We start from the raw sequence: 26712 nt of genomic DNA, 5'->3' as shown, positions 1-26712 counted from the left end.
CAGGTAGAGAGCGAGAGAAAGGAAAAAAAGAACACCAACTGAATGAAAGGTCAAAGGTGAAAATCTACAAAATGCAACACAGACCAGTTAATCCACCAAATTTGATATTTATGTAAACCACTTAAGGCACAAAATGTGTTGTTTATGCAAGTTACTTTACAGTGTATATTGTATGTCCTTATAGGTCAGGGAATTGTTGTGACAATACCTTTCAACTTTAGGATTTAAGTTTTAAAAAAAGTCATCCAAGCTAGATTTTTGCTCTGGCTGTTAGGACTGCCAGTAGATTTTCTTCTGGCCATCTCCATTCAAATTTCTCATTCTCCATCAAATAGCATTATAAGCCTTTTGAGAACCTTCCCAGTCTGTATTGTGTACGGTCCAAACGTCCTATACGAAAGCAGTTGACAGCAAGTATCCACAATTTTATGGCATCATAAAGTCCTCTAATATTCAAGATGACTTTAGTTTAGTTTTCAATCTCAGTATATAATTTAATGTTGTTGGTTTTTTTTAGGGGGGGGGGGAGTTGTCTTGAGATTGTTGTTACATGCGCCGTTTCATGTGCATTAGCCCTTCTTCATTGTGAGAATTACAGTTACATAGTAAACTTTCGTTCATAATTGTCAACCAATCAAATCTTGCCACAACTCCATATCACTCGTATGTTTCCGTGAATACAAGAGTGTGTCTGGCAAACATGCTGTTCCACATTTTATGAGGTGACATGATCAGATTGCAGTCTAGCACAGAAAGGATAAGACTGAAAAATAGAAGATCAAGGGAGAAAAGTATGAAATGAAAATGAACTCCCAAGTGCATATTGGACATGGAAAAAAGGTCACTTTTTTGTTCAGTTAGAGTTGATTAGCAAGTCTTACTTTCTTTCCTGTTGTAATGAAGAAGACATAGAAAACATTTTATATGAATTGATAAATGTCTAAGACCATTGGGCTAGGTATCTTGAAGTACATGTACTATTATTCTTTTTCATGGGACTGGAGTAATTGCCTAAATATTTTGTGCTTATCTGAATTAGTTACTACCAAGATTTTTTTTCTTCTTTGAGAAACTCTCTTGACCAAATTGGGTGACGGTATGATAATGATTTTAATATCCAGAATGCATGGAGTGAAGGATGATATTAGCCATTTGGGGTTTAATCTCTTACTATTTCCTCCTCCTCCTCCTCCTCCTCCTCCTCCTCTTCTTCCTTCTCCTCCTCCTCCTTCTTCTCCTCCTTCTTCTGCTTCTTCTTCTTCTGACTTCTTCTTCGTTTGAAATAACTCTTCACTTCTGTAGTAAGTTGTCAAATGAATCTGTCCATTAAAGAATGATTATACCCTGAAATCTATAGTTTCTTCCTTCATTTTAGATAGATAGGTAAGGCGTGACAGATTTTATCTCACGAGCGTTCGCCCGCGTCCGGCATGCCTTCTTATCTGTTAAGTAGCCAGCTTGGCACGAGCTTGGCATGCGCCCATGCCGTCCGCGTTCCGGGAACGCCAGCTTAAAAGTCTTTTGTTTAGTGCCTTTGTTTCGAACACAATAGCGTCAACTTCACTGCACCCAATCGACCACGAAGCCATCGCTCCATGTAGCCAGCGTTCGGGAACGCCCGGATTAAGTCTTCCCTTTGTCTTGTGCTTAACACTTACACAGTTGATTTCATGGAAGCTTAAAAAAACGGACAAACTAGCAAACAAATGAAACACGAAAGGCATTGCACTATTACGCGTTAGTAACGCTGTGATTACCTTAATTTGCGTCGATGAGAGGCGTAATCAAGAAGTATCTGAAATAGTATCCGAAATATAGTATTTGTTCCCCTTACATGAGCGTGAGACCACTCTTGTAAGCAGCTTCTCAGGTGAAGCAAAATGTGTGTAATGAAGTGACAAGTGTATAAGAAAAACATTCACAATAGCTAGGTAGATTGACGGAAACTTGACACCCATGGCCGTGCCAGCCAGGCAACAAGCTGGTGGAAATTTCCAGGAACTTCAAAGCAGGTTTGCCGCCAGGCAAAAACCGCAGGGTAAAGGAATTTGCGTACGCGCTGAATGGGTCGTAAACATCGTGTCAATTGCATGGGGCCTGGGAGGGAAGAGGGGCTATGTATAGTACATGTATTAGTAACCCTGTGCTGTGTGATACGTGCATGCTGTTGGAGACACGTGCTGTAGTTGGCGAGAGCTAGCTGATGAGAGCTCCCTGCACCTGAAACCAAGGAGGTACCAGGCGAGCTCGCCTATTACCTCCTTCCTGAAACCAGGGAGGTACATACACATCTGGCTCTGCTGAAACTATGGAGCTTTAGTACAGTAAACCTCGACATTGCTTAAGTCGACACGATAAAAAAGTTCCGATTGTTGTCTTGTTATTCCTTGAAAATTTCTTCGTCTTAGTCGACATTTATAAGTCCACAACTCGCGTAAGTCGACCTGATTTTTTAGTGCCAACTGAGCTGAAATACGTGTTTTTTCCCTCGTCTAAGTCGACATAATTTTTCGCTCAAAATCTTATCGCCATTCTCTTAAAAAAGAATAAATTGTTTTCCCGCTCTGATTCGCTGCATTTCTAATCGGTAATTCCCTAGTGTATGGCGTGGTAGCGTTCGCGCCATGCGTCATATTGTCTTGTACGCCAGAAATGAAAGGGCATACATTCATTTACATTGGAGAATTACATGTAGTTGGCTACCCAAAGCAGTTCACTTCCCCCTTTTCTGCTCGTTATTCTCAAAACGCAAAAACTTTGTACACATAAAGGTCCTAGCAGAAAATCATTATCAGAACATGAAATACACGTGTAGGTGTTTCTGTTTATCCGAATATTCTAACGTTAATTATTCCGAAGCATTAATAGAAACCTGGGCCCGTTTTTAGAAAATTAATCAAATGCAACTACATGTAATTAAATGCAGCTGAAAATTAAATGCAGGTGTATCAAATCACGAGCAACTTTGCACATAAACGCAAGTGCGTTGCTGCCAAAAGGCTTGCGTTTGATATAGTATGAAACTAGAAAATAGTTGTATGAACCTGAAACTCAATTGCGTTGAAACGCAACTCTAAAAATCAAATGAAGTCCATCAATCACGCGCAACGCTGTATTCAAACGCAAGAGCGTTGCAGGGAAGACTTGAGGTTTTCGTAAGAAACTATAGAGAAACTGCGTTTAAAAGCATCTCTTAACATCTACGGAGGTGCGTTATTGTTGAAAAGTCTTGCATTATTTTGTTTGTTTTTTCGTATGCAAAATTAAAAATTAAACGCAACTCTGAAAATCAAATACAATTGTAAGTCCATGTCATCACGCGGAACGCTGAATAGACTTGCGTTTGATATACGAAACTTGAAAATTGTAGGGAACTTCTTTAAAACTCAGTTGCGTTTCAACGCGATTCTAAAAATCCAATGCAAGTCCATCAAATCACACGCGACGCTGTATTTAAACGCAAGAGCATTGCAGAAAAGACATACTTTTTGTACGAAATTATAAGAAACTGCGTTTAAACGCATCTCTAAACATCTACGGAAGTGAGTTATTGTTGAAAAGACGCATTATTTTTTACTTCTTACGCAAAATTAAGAATTAAACGCAACCCCCAAAATCAAATGCAAGTCCATCAAACACGGAACGCTGAAAAGACTTGCATTTCATAATCATCCGACACTAGAAAATTGTAAGAAACTTAAACTCAATTGCGTTTAAACACTAATTCTAATAGTCAAATGCAAGTCCATCAAATCACAAGCAACGCTGTATCTAAAACGCAAGAGCGTTGCAGAAAAGACTTGCGGTTTTTGTACGAAACTAAAAACTGCGTTTAAACGCATAAAAACTATAAACCGAAGCGTGTTATTGTTGAAAAGACTTGAATCATTTTTTATTTCGTAACGGAACTTTCGCCATGATTGAACTTAGTCTGCACTAGCAGGGGAAAGACATCGCAACATTAACACGTTTCAAACTACCGAAACGCATCGTGCTTCACGAAATGTCGATGAAAAAAATAGTAGCAAATTATTGTTACCGTAGTTCGCTATTCCGAAGGTTTAAATCTCAGTCCAAAGTTAAATAAGTTCGACGATGGAAAGATGTTTATCTTTACGAAGGTTATAGTAATCCCAAAGATGTCGTTTCCGGATTAACAATTTTTCTTGTTTTTATTTCAGACTGGCCCGCGCCGTACATCACAGAGCGGTAATGTTGCGAATCGGAGCGCGAGAACAATTCATTTTCAGAGTATGGCAATAGAAATGTAAGCAAAACAAATAAAAATATGGCGACTTAGGGAAGGAAAATCACACATCCTCTTTCAACTCAGTCGGCACTGAAAAATTATCTCGACAGAATCATACGAATTCACACGCATATCTTCACAGCAACGCACTTCAATTTAAACCGCAAATTTGCATGCACTTTGGGTAATATGCGTTTGTTTTTTTCATATCAAATTTAAAACGTACAGTGTCTAGAAACGGGTCCATGTTTCGGATCCCGCTCTTTCAAAAGCTCTCAAGATTTTTGTGTTTTGTGCATTGCCGTTACTAACTTCGCGTATATGTGCTTCTTTCGCAATAAAACTCGAATTAAGATGTGATATACACAGCGATAGAGGCTCAGCTCAGTAGATACTTGCCTCCAGTGACAATATTCTTGTGTACAACAAAAGAGTTTGTGAGCCCATTAGCGCAATGTCTATTCATACCTATACCTGGTGCCCGATCGATACTTTCATTGTTTGATGGCACATGGTATTGTAGTTGACCATGGAAAGGGGATACTGTCATAATAGGCCTACAGCTTGAATGTTTCCGCACAGGAGGAATACCAACCTGTCCATTCTCAAGTCGACCTGCAAAGAGAATCTCGCTTTTGAGCATTTCAGTCTCTTGGAGAATTATGGGAGGAACGGGTTAAGAAAACTCATTTAAACTATGAATGTAATTATCCCTCTTCCCTGGTTCTTGTAATGGGCTGTTTAGAGCTCATCAGTGAAGATTGAAAGTAAGCCTACTTTTTGCAAAGCGTATTATAATGACAACTTGTGCAACAATGATTAACCTGGCTATTTGTTAACTGGCAAAATGTAATGTTTGGGCTTATTTCCTTATAGGTCAGCAAGACGATATGCGGATTCCGTAAAGTTCTGGGTAAAACCTAATGTCCTGAGAGAAGACTTACTAATTTACCCGCGCTTGGAACGGATAAGTCTATCGACTCTCACCAGGAAAAATTTCTTCAGCACTACATACAGTGCTAGCCGTATAATGTATATGATAGGTTATCTTTATAACAGGCTGGAAGGACGGTGCATCTTCTACAAATGATTTGTCTCTCGTGGAAGAAAACCCGTCTCCTTGCGTGAATTTTAGCTCCTTTTTCAAGCTTGCGGGAAACGCGATGGATGGACCAAACGTAATCACAAAGCGAGGAACATCGTTGTGAACATAAAAACTGAGAAATATGCAAGAAACAGTAACGGTCATTTTCATCTCTGTCTGCAATTAATTATTCCAAAATTTCGTTAATCACATAGAATGCAATTAAGTTCGTTTTGATGAATATTCAAGAACACACACACACACAAAATAAAAAAAGTTATTCCGAAAGTTCGTGAACTAGAAAACGAAATGCCTTAATCTTATTATATTTTGTTAGGATATAATTATATTCCACTGCTTGAAACGCAGTGAAGGGGGGGGGGGTCATAAAGCTGTTCGTAAAGATACGAACGACTTACGAGTGACTGATGATAAGTTCTTGTGCTGAATTATGGAAATACTGATAAGTATAGCACATCAGAACTGATCACCAGTCGCTCGTAAGTTGTTCGTAACTGTACAAACAGATTTATTAAACGACCCCCCCCCCCCCCCCCCCGTAACACAATAATGTGATACACTGTACTAGAAAGCTTTAATGTCATGCTGAGTTAAGTAACCAAGTCAGTGGTACTTCATATTTTATGCAGTGTTTCAAAGTGACAGATTATGAGAAAGATATGTATCAATGTTACATTCGTGTGTATAATACATTAATTTTGATAGTTTATAGTACTGTTGTACATGCAATTACCATGATCTCGGCAGACGACTGACCAGCACCAATTGTCTCAATTGGCTTTCCTATGCTTTTTACGTCGCCTACAGAATGGGTATCCTCTGGTCCTTTCAATTCAGGTATTCATAATTGCTTATAAAGCACCCTCTTTAGTTTTTACAATCGGAAGGGAATAGCAGCAAGAAACATCCTCGTTTAAAAGAGGCTTTTCTTAATAGCAGGTATGCCCTTTTTCTTCTGCTTCCCTTGTTTTGGGGCAGCAATAACAGCCATGGAGCTACAAGCAACAAAACTTGTAGCTCCTTGCTAAAGATGCACCCGACACACAAAAGCGCACCGACGTATTCATTTTGCGGCACGGACACAAACACACCGAAGTTCACATCAGGCTGCCGTATTGGTCGATGATAGATACCGTCTTATAATTGGATGATTTTCTTTGACTCCTCATATAGAATGCTTTCGCCTTATGAAGTGACAGAGGAGGAGCGTAAACGCCGTCGTGCGTCGCTATAAAGAACGAATGCTGTATTGTTTCGTTTAGGGAAAGAATCAGGTTGTGAGCTTGAACGGAAACAGAACCTGAATTTTAAGAGATTGTCATGGTTTTGTTTGTTTACTTGTTCGTTCGTTTGTTTGGTTGTTCGTTTGTTTTTGCTTTTTAGAAAGTGAACTACTGACAATAGCGTACAAATATTCGTATTTAAGGTTTAAAGGGATGTGGAATTGGATTATGTAAAGCTAAAAGCCGCGTTTACACATGTTCACGGCAACCACGGCAGTCACATTTCAGGCCATCACGGACAAAATGGGACGGACGTGAAACAACGCTGTGAGACGAGATAGGCAAATGTGACAGGCCGTGATTGCCGTGGATGCCGTGTCACATTCTTAAACTGTTAAAAAAAATTGCCACGGCAGTCCCGGTGCTAATGAGGAATTTTGTATGCCTTGATAAAATGGGATGAATGCAATGAAACACGACGGCACGTAATAGACCCTAACAAAACTTGGAGGCGGTCCGCAGCGGGACGGGACGGAAAATATTGATATTCTATAGCCTGATCAGACGCCGTGAGAACAGCGTGTGATAGCTATAGAAGTTCGCCGGGGCGAGGACTGGAACGATCCGAACAAGACTTAGAATGCGAAGGTGGGGGGGGGGGGGGGGGACAGGAGAATGTCTCAACTGCATATACTAGTATACCCACAGCGCACTGCATCTCAGGCAAATACAACGTGGCCGCCAGGAACATGGTGTAAACGTAGCTTTAGAGTCTGTAGAATCAACATTTATATCTATAGGCATAACTAAAACTTGATTTCTCGTGACTCTGACACACTTTGACAGACTTTGACAGATTTCTGTGCACAACATGTTCATGTAATATTCAATTCCACACACATACACACACACACAAAAGATCTTCGACCTCCTAGACCATTCTCCCGCCCATCATTCTCTCTCTGCATCTTTTTCTCTTGTTATTTTGTTCCACCTATGGGGATGTATTCTATGTTCGGCAATAATAGTGCGTTTCATCGTGTTTTGTTTTGTTTTGTTTTATTTCATTTTTAGATTTAGATCGGAAAAGCAATATAGACGGGAGGTAAAATTCTTGAAGCAACTATACAGTTTCAATTTTTAGTTTGACATCGTTCTTATATTTTGATGTTCGTTGCACCTGTAAGGTTCTTGTAATGCGAAAGTTAAATAAGATTCGCTATAATATTCTCGAAAATTCCCTCTGCCGTATTGATATTCGTTAATGTGAAAAATAAATACGATTCATTAATCCGAAACCGCACGAATTTTGTGATTCTAAGGGTGCATTTATCGGGATATTAAATTAATTACGTTACTCTGAAAACGAATAACACAACTTGTTCCTTTTAATTTCTGGGATTAACAAAACATCAGAAAGCAGAGCTTATTTAATTTTCGGATTTTTAGTCTGGCATTGGGGGTTAGTAGTTCGGAAAATAAGTATGGAAAATCTTTGAGGCAAGAAAATAATTTGAATTCCTATTATGGCATCGTTATTTCCTTTGCCTTATGTTCATTATTCCGAAAGAAGAATAAGGTTCGTAAATCCGATGGTTCTTTTTGCTGAACCCGCAAAACACGCAAATTTGATATGCCTTATGTAATGTGTTAATCCAAAATTGTATTAGGGCTCGTTAATACCATTTGTGGCATTATTCCGAAGGTTCGTAAATGTGAGAATGAATTACGTGCATGGTACGAAACTTATGTCATTTTTGGCTAAAAGAAAATTAAAAACGCCGAATCTTTTCCTGTGACGGGAATATATGGGTTCATTTCTGAACGTGACATCGTTTACTTCTTTGCACGATATTCATCATTCCGGGAAAAAAAAAAATATTCAGATGGTTCATTCATCCGAAAATGGAAAAAAACGTGGGTCGTTTATCTGTAAAGAAATTATCATATTCGTGGTAAGAAACTTCGTTTTCGTATCAGCTATATAACGTCCGAAATTTCGAAACTTATATAAAAAAGAAAAGCGAACCTTCAGCATAATAACAAACTTTAGCGAATCGTAACAGTTTTTTTTTTATCAATCGAGCAGTGTGGAATAACAAATCCGACATTTGTTTTAGCATGGTATTGAGCAGAATGTTACTGCTATTCACTTCCAAAAGTAAAAGCAATTATCTGACATTTATTCTGGCATCTTCTGGAGCCGAATGTGATTGCTATTTACTTTCGAAAGTAAAGCAAATATCCGACATTTATTTAATCACCATACGGAATTGAATATTACTCTGATTCATTTCCGAACGTCAAAGGAAACATTCGACATTTATTTTAGCATCTTCCGGAGCTGAATGTTATTGCTATTTACTTTCGAACATAAAAGCAAACATCAGAAATCTATTTTATCATCATACAGAGTTGAATATCATTATTATTCATTTCTTAACGTCAAAGCAAACATTCGACAATTATTTCACCATCTTCCGGAGCCGAATGTTATCCTTATTCATTTCCGAAGGCAAAATCAATTATCTGACATTAATTTAAGCACCGTACGGAGCTGACTCTTACCGTTATTAATTTCCCAAAGTATAAGCAAACATCCGACATTTATTTTAGTATCATACGGAGTCGAATATTACCGTTATTCATTTCCAAAATTAAGAGTAAACATCTGACATCTATTTTAGCATCTTACGGAGCCGATTGTTACCGCTGTTCATTTTCGAAAGTAAAGGCAAACATCCGACTTTTTTGGTGGCCCGATCGTACCAAAATCTTCATTTCTGAAATTTCGGTGGCCCGACGCGCATTTTTGGTGGCCCCGTAAGTGTCGAGCCTTGACTAATGTCATCGAAAAGTAAACCAGAATGCAACTTCTCGCTTGTGAATTATTGCTTGTGAATAATCGCAAAACTTTGGCAAAACTTTTGGAATACCAATCCTGTTCATGACGCTTGGAAACTGCGAGTCGTGAGAATTTTGCGAACTCGTGCAATGTTACTCCGTAGCGTATGCGAGCATGTGGAGTCGCAATCGTTTAACTGTCTGAAGTGCGCGATTTCTCTCACTCGTTTTTGCCACGCGATTTATTTTAACTTGCAAGAACGATGTGGAATTCTGGCGTCCACCGTGAATTGTGCACTTGCCGGCGCAAATTGTTCTTTTCAAAGGTGAAGCCGTGCGCGGAAAGCACGTGGTTGGGATAATCCTTGCGTTCCTAAAGCGGAGAGGAACGCCATGAATGCGACTTGTGAGCAAGCCCGTTCTGTTGCGTCCGAGGAACGCCCTCATTAGGCTGATGAATAGAGGGATTAAACCCCCCATTCTGCACGCAGGAGGAATAGGGGCGTCCCCTAACAAAAGGAGGAACGCGAGCATTCCCCACGCGGCCGAACGCTCGCTATATTAAATCTGTCACGCCTAAAAGAAGGTCTATTTGCTGAAATCTGAAAATAGCAATCATCACAATTCCTGGGAAACTGCATTTTTCTGCAGTATCATCTGATGAAGAAAGTTTTAATAAAAAAAGTATTGTTTGATGAGGCAGCTCCACAGAAGCCGTTTCATATCAGATGGTTTTGAGAAGACACTTTGTTTTAGTAGATGGAATCCGTCTTCACTAATTACTTATGGAATTATAAGCATTCCAGGTTTATGACACTTTCCGACTGAATGAGCAAAACACCCAGAATATGAAAAAAAAAGAGTATAAGACTGATCCGCAGATTACAAACTTCGATTATGTCCTGTGTCATACCACAAAATTCAAACGCCTCAAATTACTCTTGGTTTATATTGGTACTACTAGTTTTCTCCTGACAACTGAGGATGTGAAAATGTAGTGAGAGAATACTCTTCACAGTGTGTGAAGAAGAGGAAAAGAAAAACTAAATGCGTTACATCTTGATTTGCATGCATATCAACATTCCCTGACTATAAATCTATAATATTTCCCTGAGTTGGAAATTTCTCTTTTCAATTGGTATCTTGTTACTCAGTCTGTTTGGTTCTACAGAGACACATCAATTACTGCTATCTGTACTTGTAAACAGATACGTACTCTGGGAAAGATGGGATTCTGTGCGAGTGGATGTAATTTTCTCTTGACATTGGCACTGCTAGATTTGTTTAACAGCTACGTCACTACACCCTCCAATTTTTCCAGGCTTTCTGTATAAACTCTTTGTGTGGTTATATAGTGTTCTACAACATGTGTATATCTCTGCTGTGGAAAATTGCATATTTGGCTGCGTGAATTATTTTCTCAAATGGATTCCTGTATTGGTAACTGTATATGGAGGTCCAATAACCAACCATTTATTCCTCTAAACAGGGTTTATCGTGAAACAACACACACACACACACACACAAAAGGAAAGGAAGGAATTGCTTTCATAGTCTAGAATTATACATATTTATATTATTAATACGTTATAAACTTTCTCGTATAGCATAAACTTATCCAACATTTTGTTGAAAGTGTGTTATTATCATATGAAGCCACACAGCACAGGTAAAGTGATCGTGTCAAAATCCAAGGTCGCATTTTTTTTTCCCTCCAGAGAAGTTTTGGTAAGGTATCAACAGAAGTCGTAAACCAGTGTTATATATCTCATATACATGTACATGTACACGTAATACAAGTGTACACTATACAGTGTATGTCCCTTTTGACTGCAAAGTCCAGTTCGGAAGATCGTAATACTGCTTACCCGCATTGAACATCCAACAGTGTGGTGGGATTGATTGTGCATAGGTTTCTGTTGCTTGAATAATGAATGTTCAACCCTTCTCATAGCGTCTACCGCTGTCTATAATGGCATCATACTTAATGTGTGTCTCAATGGATCAGCAATGGAAAGCAGCAAAAACCAGGTTGATATTTGTGTTACTGTAGGTATAGCTTTCTATCATGCTTCCACATAAAGTAATGAAAATAATCAGTTTATAGGAGAGTATGATTAATTGCCATGTTAACGATGTTTTTAAAGGTTTCCTGTGTCCATTTATTAGTCCAAAGTCTAATATGAGCAAACCTTCAAGCTTTGATATATTTTATGATCAGATGATGGAGCTAATCAAATCTTCCACAGCTTTTTGAATAGATGATACAAAACGCAAATTTCGCAGATCACTGAATGCGTAGTTAGCCTATTAAAGTTGCATGTGAGATTTAGCTCATAACATGCCAGATGCCGTTCCACTAAAAGAGTAGTGTTAGCTAGTGCCCCCCACCAAAAAAAAAAAAAAGAAGAGAAAAACGATTAGTAAATAGATAGAAATAAAGTTTCAAAAAAAAATTGAAGTTATAATTATGATGATTTAAAAAAAAAAAAGGATATAGAGTCTGAGGCATGAATTATTAGTTGATTGCATCATGTTGCGTGTTTGCTCACCCTAACTTGTTCTCATGCTTGCCAGTATACTTAGCCTACATTTGCATGATTGTGTGCCTGTTTCAAATTGTGTGTGATTGCCTTTGACCACAGATCTATGTAATCATCATTGTTCCTATGCCTTCTCAGTAGTGACCGAGTTTGAATACTTTCCACCTTGTGGAACTGGTACAGCAGTTGACCACTCCGGTCGATTTGTCAATTTGCAGTGCTGTTGTTCAGATGTGTTCAATTTTAGGCAGTCATCAGTTGTACAGTTGTTTTTTAAATATCATTGATCATGGCATGCCATTGCTGAATGTAGATGCTGAATGCCTTCTCAGTGCTGTTCAAATTTAAAGAAACATCCTCCCCCCCCCCAAAAAAAAAAAAAAAAAAAAAAAAAAAAAAATTAGTTAATGCCCAGAATGGTTTTTGTCTTCAAAAGTTTGTAAAAGGAAAAACTTTGTTTCACTCAGAATGGAGTTTCACAACCAGGGTGTTCTTTGACTATTTTGATATTAAGGAACAATCAAGCAGACTTAATCTATAATGCTAATTTGTTTCTTCTAACTTCTGAAATTCATGGATATATGTGTCATGGACATTTTGGACTGGAATGATTTTGATTTGAATTGATTAAAAGTGATTCATACATTGATTGAGTGATTTAGGTGTAAAGTCCAGACTGGGCAGTACAGATATCAAAATTCTTCTCATTGCATTGTTCTGATCAGTACCCTTGCATGCCAAAATGCAGTATGTATAGATGCCTTCCATTTACATGAGCAAAAAGGGGGTAAATTTTGTCATGCTTCCTCCTCAAAGGGTAACATTTAGCCTGCCACACATAAAACCACACTCCAATAAAAGAGTAATGAACGTTATGCAAACTCCAATATAATATAGACCTATCAGCTGGACTGCTTAGATGCTAGTGCTTCATGACCACCTGCAGTCAACTGTCAAGTTCAGACGGCATGATATCCCCCTTTCCCCATCATACGCAAATGTGTGTCTTCGAGGACCAATTATAATTGAAGGCAGAGGGCTTTGCTGTCCCTGTAATTTCTCCCTAGACACATTATCATCATTTAACAAAGAATCAACACCCTGATGGGGGTAGATATTGTATGTCATCCTACGCGTTTTCTGGTGCAAATGATCCAAAAATAGAACAAAACTTCACAGGGAGGCGCTGTCATGTATAAAAAATATTCTCATACTTGCCATTCACCTGGACTTGCACTTGTCCTGATTGGGGCATGCACATATTAGCTTCTGAAGCTGATTTTATTGTACAGTTGTTGTTGCTGTTCCTTCTGTCATAGTTTGTTTGTGTTTGTTATTTGATCAGTGACATTATATTTTCAATGCTGTGGGCATTACTGTGAACCCCCCTTTTTGGTCTTCATTATTACCCCCTCGATTCTTTGCAGGGCCAAGAGAGTCACGAGTACCAGACCACGATTGATCTCGCCCAGTACAAAGTGGAAGACAACCTGCCGAGTGGTAGAAGTGGACGGGTAAGAACAACCTCCCTGACACCCCCTCCCCCATACAACCATGCGTCATGTGTGTGTGTGTGTGTGTGTGTGTTTGTATATAAACATCATTAGATACTTTTCATTGAAGTTTGTAGTTTCTCCTGTATGATTATTAATCGCAAACTTTTCTCCTTTCAGCTACCAAGAACAGCCAGGCTCTATCCTTTTGATGGTAGCCCGATAGGTTTTCCAAATTTTCCAAGTGTGGAATGGAACATTTTATCAATCCAGACAAAACTTAACCTATACCTTATGCTGGCCATCCCCTACCCCCATTAGAAAACAAAAACAAAAAACAAAAACAAACAAAACAGATAAAGACAAATAAACAAGGCCTTCTATGGTTTGTAAATATTTTTGATGCCAAAGATCTTATGAATACAATTATGCCAAGGACTGCAAAGGGGGCTAATGAATGCTGCAATCTTTCAGTGAATGTACCAAAATTTTAAACGGAAAAAAAAAAAAATCGCTGGGAGTATAGTGCACTCTCGTTATAACGACCACGGTAATACGTTATAACAAAATTCCGATTACAGCGAAGTAAAAATTCAGGCAGCAAAATAATCCGCCCTTTTGTTCTTTATTGTATATTTGTTCGGTTATAACGAAATTTCGATTTAGCAAAAGAAAACTGCCGGTCGCGAGGACTTCGTCATAACAGGAATCCACTGTAGAAGCTGCATTATGTAACAGCTTTCAATATTTCTCCCTTTTCCTTCCCCTTTTTTCTTGACAGTGGAACTGGTGTTTTCACCTGACACCCAAGGAGCCGTCAAACAATCGGGGCAGCGTGGAGGTGTACTGCAAGACAGAGGAGATGATGCTGAGATGGGTGGAGGGCATCCGGCTGGCCCAGTAAGTCATAGGAGGGTGGTGGGGGATGCTGTCTGCTCTGTCTCCTGGAAGATGATGATGGTTTATTGCCACTTGGTCTACTATCAGATGGCCCATTTCCCAGTTTGTCTAACACCACTGCGACTATATAAAACTCATTTGGTGTACTATCAATTTCGTCTAATGCCCATTTGGTCTAATCCTCACTTGGTCTAATGCCCAGCATGCATAATTATCATTTCGTCTAAGAACCAGATGGTCTAATCTCAATTTTGTCTCTTTGGGATTTTTTCCCATTTGGTCTAATAAACTGGGGGTATTAGACAATATGGGCATAGCCCATCTCGAAGTAGGCCAACTGGTAATGAGGCTGTGTGGCAAGTGGCCTAAATGGTCATTAGACGAACTGGGTGTAGACGAAACGGGATTAAACCATGTGGGATGAGACTATAAAATGGCTATTGGACGAAGTGGGAGTTGACCAAGTGATAGATCACCACCAGCAATGACAACGATGATGATGACGATGACAGTGACAAGAACAACAACAACTTTGACAACAATTATTTCTGTGCATGTGCCACACGAGGTTGCTGGAGGCTTTATTCCAAAGCCAGAAACATTCGCCGCATGAAATTTTGCAGACAGAAGCTGATGGCCTTTATCGAGGCATGAAAATTGGGTAAATGGCCGACCATAAAAGAATTACGAGACCGGTATACAGCATGTACTGGATTGTGTAGACAAAGACTTTCGCATGCATTTTACTTTTGCAAATCTTTACTCCTCGAAATATTTGATGCACATTAATATTTCTGGTTTTATAGTACTGTATGTTTCAGCGGTGTCTGACCATCTGTCCGCGTGCCACTCTTCCAAGATTGGGGCCACTAAAAACTGATGTCAGGCCTCCAAATTTCCGAAAAGGCCATCTTTTTGGCTCCCAAATCGGGCACATACTATGTAAGATTCAAATTGGATCGTTATGTTCCTGTTTATCTCTGGCCACTAGAGAGAAAAGTTAGTGTAGAGCCCTGTTTAGCTATGTGTAGATAAGAGTTTTGTGTTTAAACTGAGTATATCATTGGGTCTTTTTCCCCCTCACTCCACAGAGAGAACATTCAGCCGAGACAATGCAAGGGGCACACGGTAGAGTACACATCTTTTAAGACTGAGGATCCATCCTGCGACTCGTGCCACAAGCTACTACGGTATGTACCCAGAAAGTCTTGTACAGTAACACTACCATTGAAACTGCCAAATTAAAACACATGAAAACCATTCCTACCCGGCCAAGCATGTAAAGCTCATTACTCACAAATGTTCCGCTCTTTACAGTATTCAACCCTTTGAGGACCTCTATCACAAAATGTCTATGACATGGTATGCAAATATACTGCAGATGGTGACAGTAGGGTTTTGTTAAATATGTGTGGGTAAGCAGAGGATTTGCGCTGTACTCTCGTAGCAAGTGCTTGTCAAGATCTGTACCTGCCACATTCCCTTATTTTTCTCTCTCTCTCTCTTTCTCTCCATCTCTTTTCATTGGCCATGGCAACAGAGGTTGCTTCTTCCAGGGCTACAAGTGCACGGCATGCAACATCTCGGTGCACAAGGAGTGTCTGACTTCCACCCACACCCCATCCTGCCACATGAGCAACCACAGCAGCAACCAGGTCCAGATCCGGCCCGGCCGCCGCTACACGGCCCTCCGGCCTTACAGCGGTTCCCCGCTGCCACCCAACAACGAGCAGATAGTGCCACTGAGCACCAACGACATGGTGCAGGCGCTGGAAAACATCAACTCGCAGTGGACGAGGGTCAAGCTGGTCAACAGCTCACACATTGGGGTGGTGCCCTCCAGCATCCTCGTACGTATTCTGACAGCAAACCAACCTTTACTTCCAGTAATCAGTCCTAGCCACGGAACATACGTCACTTTTTCTTTCTCTTGTTTTAATTTTTTTTTTGGTGCCTACGCCACGATATGTCACTGGAGGCATTATGTTTTTGAGTTGTTCGTCTGTCTGTCCTGCTGTCCGTCCTTCTGTCTATTCTTCCATCTGTCCGTAATCAATATTGAGGAGAGCATAACTTCAGAACCATTTGGGTATGCAGATGAAACTTGGCAAATTTTATATGTCGATGAAAGAATTCGTACAGATGCAGAAGGTGATCCGAGAGGATACTCGGATTCCCTAACTACACTTATTTTTTTTTTCATTCCTTGGAGATTACTCAAGAAATACACTTGATTAAACTACTATACACTTGCATTACTGCACAGTGATTCTGTATGGATAAATGTTTTGGCGATGTTGTCAAAGGTCAAGTGAAACTGTTAGTATATCACAATTTTTTTTCACATATTTTGAATATAGCTGAAGGGACAATGTATTGTCTTGAAAATTAAATGTTATCAGTTATGCGGTAGTGATTATTTGAAGAAAGTTGTGGGCTGTGGGTAAGGGTCAAAGGTAAAGTGAAAATGCCCAAATCCTCAGATACTTGCTCTCCGAAGCGATTTTGCCATCCGAATAAGACTAGGTTCTAGGAATGTAAACACTCGACACATTCATGGCTTTGCCGTACTTGCGAATGTGTCATTTCAGTTTTTTGCCAGTCATGTGAAACTGCCGTCTCACATTGCCAGATGTACTGTAAACCCGTGCTTCGCAATCTTTTTTTACTTGAGGCCCATGTTGGCTGCCGCAAAATTTTTTGAGGCCCAGTTTGATCACATTTCAGAAGCCTGGCTTTAGACCTATTGGGAGAACGATGCAATTTGGCAGAGTCATCCAGTAGCCATAGCAACATTTCTAGTTACTTCATCCCTACCAATGTTAAACACAAAACATTTGAATTATTTTGAGACAATGGCAAAATTATCCTCAAAATAACTATTGTCATGGGCGTGTGGCCATCAAAGTGAAGGTGGTCCTTTGCCATAATCTCATGCTACAAATGATCAAGAATTGTAGTTTTATACCAGGGTTCACACGGGTCATGGAAAACCTGGAAAGTCATGGAATTTGGCCTATTCTTTTTCCAGGCCTTGAAAGTCATGAAAAACTGATATTTTCATCGAAAGGTCATGGAAAATCATGGAATTGCAAAAGTTATAGAAGTTTATCTGTTGTTTGTGTGAGGTGTGTATGTATTCCGTTTGCTTCGCTTTGATTTGAGATCAAATTTTCAGTTTAATGTGTTAAAAAAAGAATTGTGTTAAAGTAATGGAAAGGTCATGGAATTCTGGCTAAAATGGTCATGGAAAGTCATGGAATTTAATTCATGAGAAAGAGTATGAACCCTGTATACTATTAAAAAGGAAGTTACATTTATTCTACAATGCAGACAAGAAATCTGTGTTAATGATGCTTTGAATTAACCGTAACCATTTTTAGCTCACCTGAGCCGAAGGCTCAAGTGAGCTATTGCGATCGCTCTTCGTCCGGCGTCCGTCGTGCGTCGTGCGTCGTCCGTCGTGCGTAAACTTTTTACATTTTAATCTTCTTCTTGAGAACCCCATGACCGATTTTCACCAAACTCGGCAGGTAGCATCCCTAGGGGGATAGGATCTCAATTTGTTCAAATGGGCACCATGGCCCACCTGGGGGGCCCCAGGGGGGCCCAAACACCCTAAAATTAAGGAATCTTTAAAAATCTTCTTCTCTAGAACCAGAAGTGATAGGGCTTAATTGATACGTTGAGTTGTAAGTACATTGATGACTGTAGTTTCAAGTTTGTTCATGGGGGAATCAGGGGTGCCCCCCTTGGGACCCAGGGGAGGGGGGGTGGGGAGGGGTCCTAATGGGGCCTAAATTGTACATTTTCATCTTCACTTTGAGATCGCCATGTCTGATTTTCACCAAACTTGGTAGGTAGCATCCCTAGGGGGATAGGATCTCAATTTGTTCAAATGGGCACCATTGCCCACCTGGGGGGTCCCTAGGGGACCAAACCCCCTAAACTTAAGGAACCTTTAAAAATCTTCTCTAGAACCAGAAGTGATAGGGCTTAGATGATACTCTGAGTAAGTACATTGATGACTGTAGTTTCAAGTTTGTTCATGGGGGAATCAGGGGTGCCCCCCTTGGGACCCAGGGGAGGGGGTGGGGAGGGGTCCTAATGTGGCCTAAATTGTACATTTTCATCTTCACTTTGAGATCGCCATGTCTGATTTTCACCAAACTTGGTAGGTAGCATCCCTAGGGGGATAGGATCTCAATTTGTTCAAATGGGCTCCATTGCCCCCTAAAATTAAGGAACCTTTAAAAATCTTCTCTAGAACCAGAAGTGATAGGGCTTCGATGATACTATGAGTTAGTACATTGATGACTGTAGTTTCAAGTTTGTTCATGGGGTTGGTGTAATCAGGAGTGCCCCCCCCCCCCCCCCCCCTTAGGACCCAGGAGAGGGCTGGGGAGAAGTCCTACAATACAGTTGTAATGGAGCCTGAATTGTACATGTTCATCTTCTTCTTGAAAACCTCAAGATGAATTTTGACCAAACTTAGCAGGTAGCATCCCTAGGGGGATAGAATCTCAATTCCTTCAAATGGGCACCATGTCCCTCTTGGGGGGGGGGGGGGGGGGGGGGGGGGGGGGACTAGGGGCCCACCCCCCCCCCCCCCCCACATTAAGGAATATGTAAAATCTTCTGCTCTAGAACCAGAAATGATAAAGCAAAGTTAATACCATGAGTTTGTACATTGATGACTTTAGTTCCAAGTTTGTTAATTGCAGATTCAGATCCAGGACTGCCTGCCGCCCCCCCCCCCCCCCCCCCCCCCCCGAGTTGAGGGGGGGGGGGGGGGGGGAGGGATCCATATGCAGACCTAAAGTTTCCAATGTTCTCAGGTAAGAGTGTGCAAGAATGCATGGAAGGTGAAATTGCGATACTCGGGTGAGCGCGTGACCCGCGGGTCTCTTGTTAATAGTTCACTTGTGTTAGCAGAAGTGATGTGTTGCTACTATGAACAGGATTTAATGTGTACAATGTAAGTGTTCCCGTGAACGGATCAACAATTGTTTCTTTCTGAGAGAATTTACCAGAAAATGAATAGATGTTTATTAAAGGAAAACTACCTTGGAAAGTATCCCTCAGAGTATCAAGATTCCAATGTGCCATTTCACACCTGCAGGATGAACCCCAGTTGCCAACTCCGCAAAGAAATACCATTAACCCGCGAATGGTATGCCTCAGCATTACAACATCCAAAGTGTATAACCACACCGTCATATCACTATTCACCCTTTGTACATTCAGGCTGAAAACAGGAGTGTAGCCACTTTATTGTCTGTGGTAGTGTCGGGTTGGGGGTTGGTGGGAGAGGGAGGGTGGTGTCATTACAGTTTGTGCCCCCCCCCCCCCCCCGTTCCATTTTAAAGTACAGTTTTACATGTATGTCTCAGTTGCATTTAGGTCATGTCATTAGCCCAAAAGTATATGTGACCATGCATCACAAAACTAACGAAAGATTTCACACCCTTATTTTATGTGTGGACTCAAAATAGGTAAAACTTTAGATTTTCATGTTTTCTAAACGATCATTTCTTCCGCTACATTATGTCAAAGATTTGGGTCATAAAGAAAAGGAATGAGAAGTTGTGTTTTGAGCAGTTTTTTCACTCTTCTCTTTCAACTTTTGACCGGATGGTGCTGCTGCTGTGAAAGTTGTTGTTAGCCATGAACAGAATGTGTTAGTAGAGCATACTTAGTTTCAACTTAATCTGATAATCCTTTCATTGTTGTTGCTACAGTGGTTTACATCCTGTTTTTTGTCCCATTCATTGCACAGCTAGCATGGCTTGGTGAGATTAAGTGCTTGAATAGACTGTATACTTCAGAGCCTCTTTTCTCAGCTCACACTTTTCCAGAGTGTGTGCTTTCTTTCAAATATTTAATAGGTAGGTTAGGAGAGTCCATTTGAATTGTTAAATACATCATTTTAAAGCTGAAAGTCTGCTCTTTCGAAGTCTGCCCTCAACTAAAAATCCATGTCTGGCGACTTTTTGTTGGTTTTATGATGCAGGGTCACATTTGTGAACAGACCATTTGTCTAGAGCCACCAAGTCTTCCACCAATGAAGGCATTAATAGTGAAAACTGTGAATGTGCCACATGTTTGTTTTACATTGTTTAGCCTACCTAGCCTACTTTATAATTGGCTATTTCTTCCATACACAGAATCACAATATCACTCTTCATATACATCTACATATGCGTGCACGTGATTTTCTCATATGGAATGAGTGAAATTTTGTTCCAGTAGTGATAAGATGCTACATTAGAATTGATTTCCTCGTTGCAGTTGGTAAATTATCTAATCCCAAAGTTGTTGAATGGGGTAAATGTATGATTGGGTGTTGCTTGATAAAGACTGTCCCAGCAATCCAACTTCATGGAAAAGTGACTTGGGACAGATCATCACTAATCAGTATTTATACTGTATGGTTCCCCCCCCCCCCCCCCCCCCCCCCCGTACAATCGGACTTTCTGCAATGATAACCTTAAAAGTAGTTAATCAATCAAAGTGCAATTTTAGGGTATGAAATTATGTACATCCTGCAAGAAACCCCATTCAATTTGCTTCAGTGGTCACAGAGAAATGGGGATCTTTGTAAATCATGGCAGAGGGCCCTCCCCTCCAAGTTTTGTAAGGAGATGTGTTGTCCATTGTGTTCATGCCTTACAAATACCAAGTTGTTCATTCCGTTCTCTGACAAAAATCTCTTTGAAATAATGACTGCTGGTTTCTTTTCATTTTCAATTAAAGAAGTGGAAAATGAATAACAGCAAAAAGGGCACCGATTTTTGAGTTTTGCAAACATTAGTAAGGTGTGAAAATGAATGATTAAAGAAAGATATGAAATCATTAACTCATTGAAGACTAGATTGAGGTCTTCTTCCTTTTTTACTTTCCGTTTTCTGTTTCCTTTGTCTTTTTTTTCTCTTTTTTTCATCAATGTGATCATGACAGCAATATTTACATACTCACATATTGATGTAATGTTTTGCACAAAATTTGAATTCATTTGTTGGTTGCCCTGTCATTTATGAGCAAGATATTTTCATTCATATGGATGTTGGCATCCAAGTGCTAAACTAGGGAGAAATGGACCCATGTTTTGAATTCTGCATGAAGATCCACATTTCTCGATGACCACTGAACCAAACTGAATGGGGTTTTCTGCAAGATGTACGTAACAAGCTAGAGTTTCATACCCTGAAATAGCATTTAGATTGTTTTATTATCACATCTGCCAAGGGAAGAGGTTGTTTTCATTGGCGTTTGTTTGTCTGTGTGCAAAATAACTCAGAAAGTTGTGAACAGATTTGGATGAAACTTACAAGAAAGGTTGAGAATGACACAAGTAGCAGATGATTAAATTTTTGTAGTGATGCAGAAATTTTCATGGATTTTATGAAAGATTTTCAATATATTGGCAGGCCAGGTCAATGAACTTGGGGGTTCAAGCTGGGCATTTTTGAGATTTCATACGGGCACTGAAGTGTGTGCTCTAGTTTTTCTTCGAAGGCGAGGCGCGCTGCGCAGATGGCAGTGGATGACATAACAAAAGGCTTCTATATTTGGAAATTGGGCGACTTTCGGCATGCATACATGTACGGGTGGAAATCACTAATCTCTGTGGAAAAACAAGATCAGTAGTGGAAATGAGCTGCTTGGCGGAGGTCTGCGCTTTCAGAATGCTTCTCTAGTTTTAAATGTTATCAATGCGAAGAGTCCAATTGTAATTTTTTTTTTTTTTTGAAGGGAGCATATACTGTATAGCCACTTCACATGAACCTGGCCCTTGAAAGGCTCAAATCCAAGCACAATATTTGCCTGTTGATATTTAAACTTCATTTCAAGACATACCAAGACATGTGCTCTTTTTACTCACTGTTTGATTTCTTGCTTTCTTCCTATGCCTCCACCCCCGAAGGGTGCCAGAGGCTTTATATAATATATATACATATTTTTGTTTTACCTTGTTTTTGATGGGTTTATTTGAAATATTTGTAGATCACATCAACATGTAGTGTATTGTTCATTCATACTATGGTTGATGCACACACAGTATATCTTTTATGCTCATTCATGATTCATTGTATGCCGGCATTTGCTGGCTTTGTTGTTCGAGTTTTATTTCACGTCAGAATTAGAAATTGTAGAAATGATGAAGCCACGCGTAGGCACATTTATAGCCTGAAGAATGACCCATGATAAGGATTAGTGCAAAGATATTGTAGCAACACAACTCAAATTTAGCTGTGCACTTTTCTGTGCAACTACATGTAATGTGTTGGTTTGTTGATTGGTTGCTTGGTTGCTTTTTTTTTTTTTTGGCATGTAAACTCCATAGAGCAAAGGGCTCATATTATGTGTATGTTGCATCGTCTCTGCTTTCAGGGGGAACAATACGAGCAGCACACACTTCCCATTCGGGCGCCAACTACCGTTCAGCAGTCGGCGCCATCGCCGACGCCAGAAATATCCGGCTTGTTCTCCTACCCCTGGTGAGCATCTCTTACCTACACTCTCAGGACCCAGAAGAGGCCTGGCTGTAGAACATGAACGAGCCAGGAACTTTTCCTTAGTTTGTTTTGTTGTGTTTGTGTGATCACTGTAATCACAGTTAAAAATGAAAATGAAAGTACAAACTAAATAAAGATAGCTTAGAAATACAAACTTACAAAATCAAAAAATAAGATTTTTGCTTTCTCTGAATGAAGCTTGATTTTGAAATACAGATACTGGGAGGTGATAAGGTCAAGAAGTATTACGGTAGTACCCCATTGTATTGCTGTAGCAGATAACGTCAAGAAAAGCATGGGGGCAGGGTTATCTATGGTTTTGCACCTTCATGGGGCATCGTAAACGGCAGTGTTAATAGTGTGGTGGCTCAGTAAAAAAAAGTAAAAAATTGGCATATCTCTAATGATTGAGATTTATAGTGATGTTCAAAGGGATACAAAGAGTCCTAAAGCAGTTAATAGTTTTGCATTGCTATTGTTACTATCAAGATATCTATAAAGAAGTATGATCATGCTAGCAAATGTTTAATAAAGGTTTAATTCTAACACTGCTCTTTTTGGAAGGGGATGTGAATATGGGTATACCTGGTCTCTCACAGATTTTCGCCTAATTCAACATTTTGCATTCACTTTTTCAATGACACTTTTGCCACCGCTATATTCGAACACATCATCAGAGGTACTGGTAGCATATATACAGGCTTTCAAGTGGCCCTACTTTTCCTACTTGTTCCTACTTTTTTACTGCTGTCCCTACTTTTCCTACTTTTTTGCTCAAAATCCTACTTTTTCCTACTTTTTCCTACTTTTTTGGTGAAAAACCCCGCAAAAAAAAAAATGTGCAAGGCTACTTGAATAATTTATATTCAGAAATGATGAGTAGACTCTAGTTGCAGATTCTTACTGGTGGGGAGAGCCTCTTCAACATGAAAGAGGGATAACACACACCAATCAACCACAAGACTGCTGCCAGCCTCAGCTTTTGCTCCTGTGCAGATGTGATTGATCCCACTGATATTGCAGCCTAGGACTTGGAGCAGTGCTCAACCAGCTCTCATCATCGCTCAAAATTACCAGGCTCTCCCAAGGAGCAAAAGTGAGGCTGAGGCAGCAGGGTTGTGAGTACAAATTAAGTACATGTAACATCAAGAGTTCTGGTGAGTATCGACGAAAACTACTCCAAAAAGCCTGCACATGTCCTGACTTTACGATTCCTACTTTTTTTTCTTTAATGCCCTACTTTTTCCCTCTTATGTCCTACTTTTTCCTACTTTTTTAGAGATTTTGTTCCTACTTTATTCCTACTTTTTTACATTATCCCGCTTGAAAGCCTGATATATAGGACCGTGCAGCTCAGATGTCAGATTTGTCTATTAAAATGGAAGTGTTGTTTAAAAAGTGCCTTTAATGTTGCTTTGGGAAGAGGTTTGGTGACTTATCTATGGGTGCGTTTGAGCGCTCTCCTAAAGCGAACCATACTGTACCGTACCCGCGCCAGAGGAGCGCTCGAACGCTCCTAAAGTGTACCGTACCATACTGTACCAAGCCAAAAGTGGACCACTTCACGATGTGCTCCAAAAGCGTACTAAAAGCGTACTAAAAGTTCGCTGTAAGGCATTCGCATATCATGCGCATACGTCACAAAGCAAAGACATCATTCTCTTTGTTCGAGACAGCTGCAAGTAGTTCAGGCACCAGGTGAATGACATTCTTGCTACAAAAATGTTTGACCTCTTCTAAAAATAGCTCATGAGGTCCGCTTTCTCAACGGAGCGCTCGAACACTCCAAAACAGGCACAGTTCGGTGTTACGGAACGCTTTGGTTCAGTTCACTTTGGTTCGCTTTAGAGCGCTCGAAAGCACCGTAAGGTTTCTGGATTGATATTCTCTACATCCAGGTATGTCGGTGAGATGGAAAGACCAGAAGCCAATGAGAAGCTGCTGCCAAAGCCGGGCTGCTTCCTCGTCCGGAAAGGGAGGAGAGGCTACGCCGTCAGTTTGGAGTAAGTCAGACTTTTTGGCATCCTCGCAAATACCCCCCACTCTCATTGGATGAAATTGCTGTTGTGTGTGTGAACAGATTACCTCCACAGTATGTTATGATAAGGAAATGATTTTTAAGCTATTTTCAAGACTGCCAGAATTGGGATTTAACGGGTCTCTGCTGATGATTTTGACACTTACACATGTTCCGAACATCGGCATAAAACTGATTCACATAGTGAGAATGTCGAAAATGATTGTAATATTGTCATCTCAGTTCGTCTCTTGATTCAGCCACTGCTCCAGGCTGGTCCAGCGTACATCATATTGTGAATAACTATTGAACCTGTATAAAGGATAGTACATGCAATATGTGCCATGATCTACTTTGATTGACAGTTAAAGGGACTGTGCAGTTCTGGTTGAGGTGAGGATTTAGCTTTTAGCGTTTTGTGAGATATTCAGAAACCACTCTATGAGATGTCAAAGAGCATGCAATTCTAAAGGGTATCAAATGTTTCTTTGATGAAAATCGGTTTTGAAATGGCTGAGATATCCAAAAACAAGGTGAAACAAAGAGATCCTAATAAAAGGCGTGGCCTGTCGCCTTATATTATTATCATCACTTTTTTGGATATCTCAGCCATTTGAAAACCAATTTTTATCAAATAAACGTTGAATCCTTCTTAAAATTACACGCTCTTTTATATTTCATGAGAGGTTTCTCATTATCTCACTCAGGAATGTTATAAACCTAAATCCCCACATCAACCAGTTCTGTACAGTCCCTTTAACTAGCTTTACATCGTCAATCTTCGTGGTGAAGATAGCGGCGATCTTCATGCGATCCAACAATGCCCTCTTGAATCCCAAATCAATGTGCCTTTATTAGTTATAACTTGACTTCAAAAGTGTAGCTCTGTCTGTAACTTTATGTTTAACATTTACTCATCAGGGATTACTATGCACTTTCATCAGTCTAGATCAAGCATTTTGCCTTTTGCATTTCTTCTTGACAGACACGAAGGTCAAATCAAGCACATGAAGGTCGTGGTTGAGAATGGACAGTTTGGACTCGCAGAGCAAACCTTGTTTCCCACATTACCAGTAAGTTCATTCGAAGAAATAGATACATGTGTAGAATATATATCTTGTGTGTGGTCATGTGTGTGTGTGTGATAGATAAGTCCACAATTTGTGCATTTCCTCGAGCCAAGAGGCTTACATTGCATTTTAACACATGTAGTGGACAGCTCATTGAGTGTAATGAAGTACAACAAAGGTACAAATTGTACAATAGCTTTGTTTTACATCATGGTGTGTTAATGTGGTTTTGGAAGATATGCAGTTTGTGCAAGCAGCCAGAAAAATTCATACTGGTTTGATAGGGCTGTCAGGAAGGGCTTTCAGGCAACCCTATCAAGATTCTGCCAATATTTTTTTTTGTAAACATCAAGCAGGCTTTATTTTCTCATAACTGGCTTAGAGCTTGTTGCCACGGTAATTACATCTTTAGAAAATGTGTTCAAAAAACCTGTCTATCGGGAGTATCTGCATTTATAGGCTGTATCTTTCAATTGAAGAAATGTACATGATGAAAGAAATGCCTTTTATTCCTGATGAGATGGATCATACATGTTTTAAAAGAAATGGAGTCAAAAGGGGCCTGAGCTTTCGATCCTAGCAGAATCTTCATCAGAGGCAAAATGTCAAACAGGCAGGGAAAGCAATCACTGAAAGGACTACATGTGTACATACAACAAGAACAGTCAGGGAAGAGCTAGGGACACAGAACAAAGAAAACAAAAGGGGAGGGTTGGAGGTCATGGGCAAGGAGCCCAACAAAGGGAGGG

At 40.0% G+C, this 26712-nt stretch overlaps 1 protein-coding gene across 1 annotated transcript in view; it reads left to right on the top strand.

Moving 5' to 3' along the window:
* Positions 1–26712, top strand: part of LOC139744481 (guanine nucleotide exchange factor VAV2-like) — a 65269-nt gene that overhangs the window by 34100 nt on the left and 4457 nt on the right. The window contains exons 14-20 of the mRNA XM_071654918.1: positions 13392–13478; positions 14239–14357; positions 15449–15547; positions 15898–16207; positions 22752–22858; positions 24775–24879; positions 25879–25966. Of these exons, the coding sequence (XP_071511019.1) occupies positions 13392–13478; positions 14239–14357; positions 15449–15547; positions 15898–16207; positions 22752–22858; positions 24775–24879; positions 25879–25966 (915 nt within the window). The remainder of the gene's footprint in view (positions 1–13391; positions 13479–14238; positions 14358–15448; positions 15548–15897; positions 16208–22751; positions 22859–24774; positions 24880–25878; positions 25967–26712) is intronic.

Source organism: Diadema antillarum, unplaced genomic scaffold (assembly GCF_040938485.1).
Source record: "Diadema antillarum isolate AM-2024a unplaced genomic scaffold, OU_Dant_1.0 scf00000035, whole genome shotgun sequence".
Classification (NCBI taxonomy): domain Eukaryota; kingdom Metazoa; phylum Echinodermata; class Echinoidea; order Diadematoida; family Diadematidae; genus Diadema; species Diadema antillarum.
The sequence above is the reverse complement of the archived record's forward strand: the minus strand, read 5'-3'. Positions and strand labels throughout refer to the sequence as shown.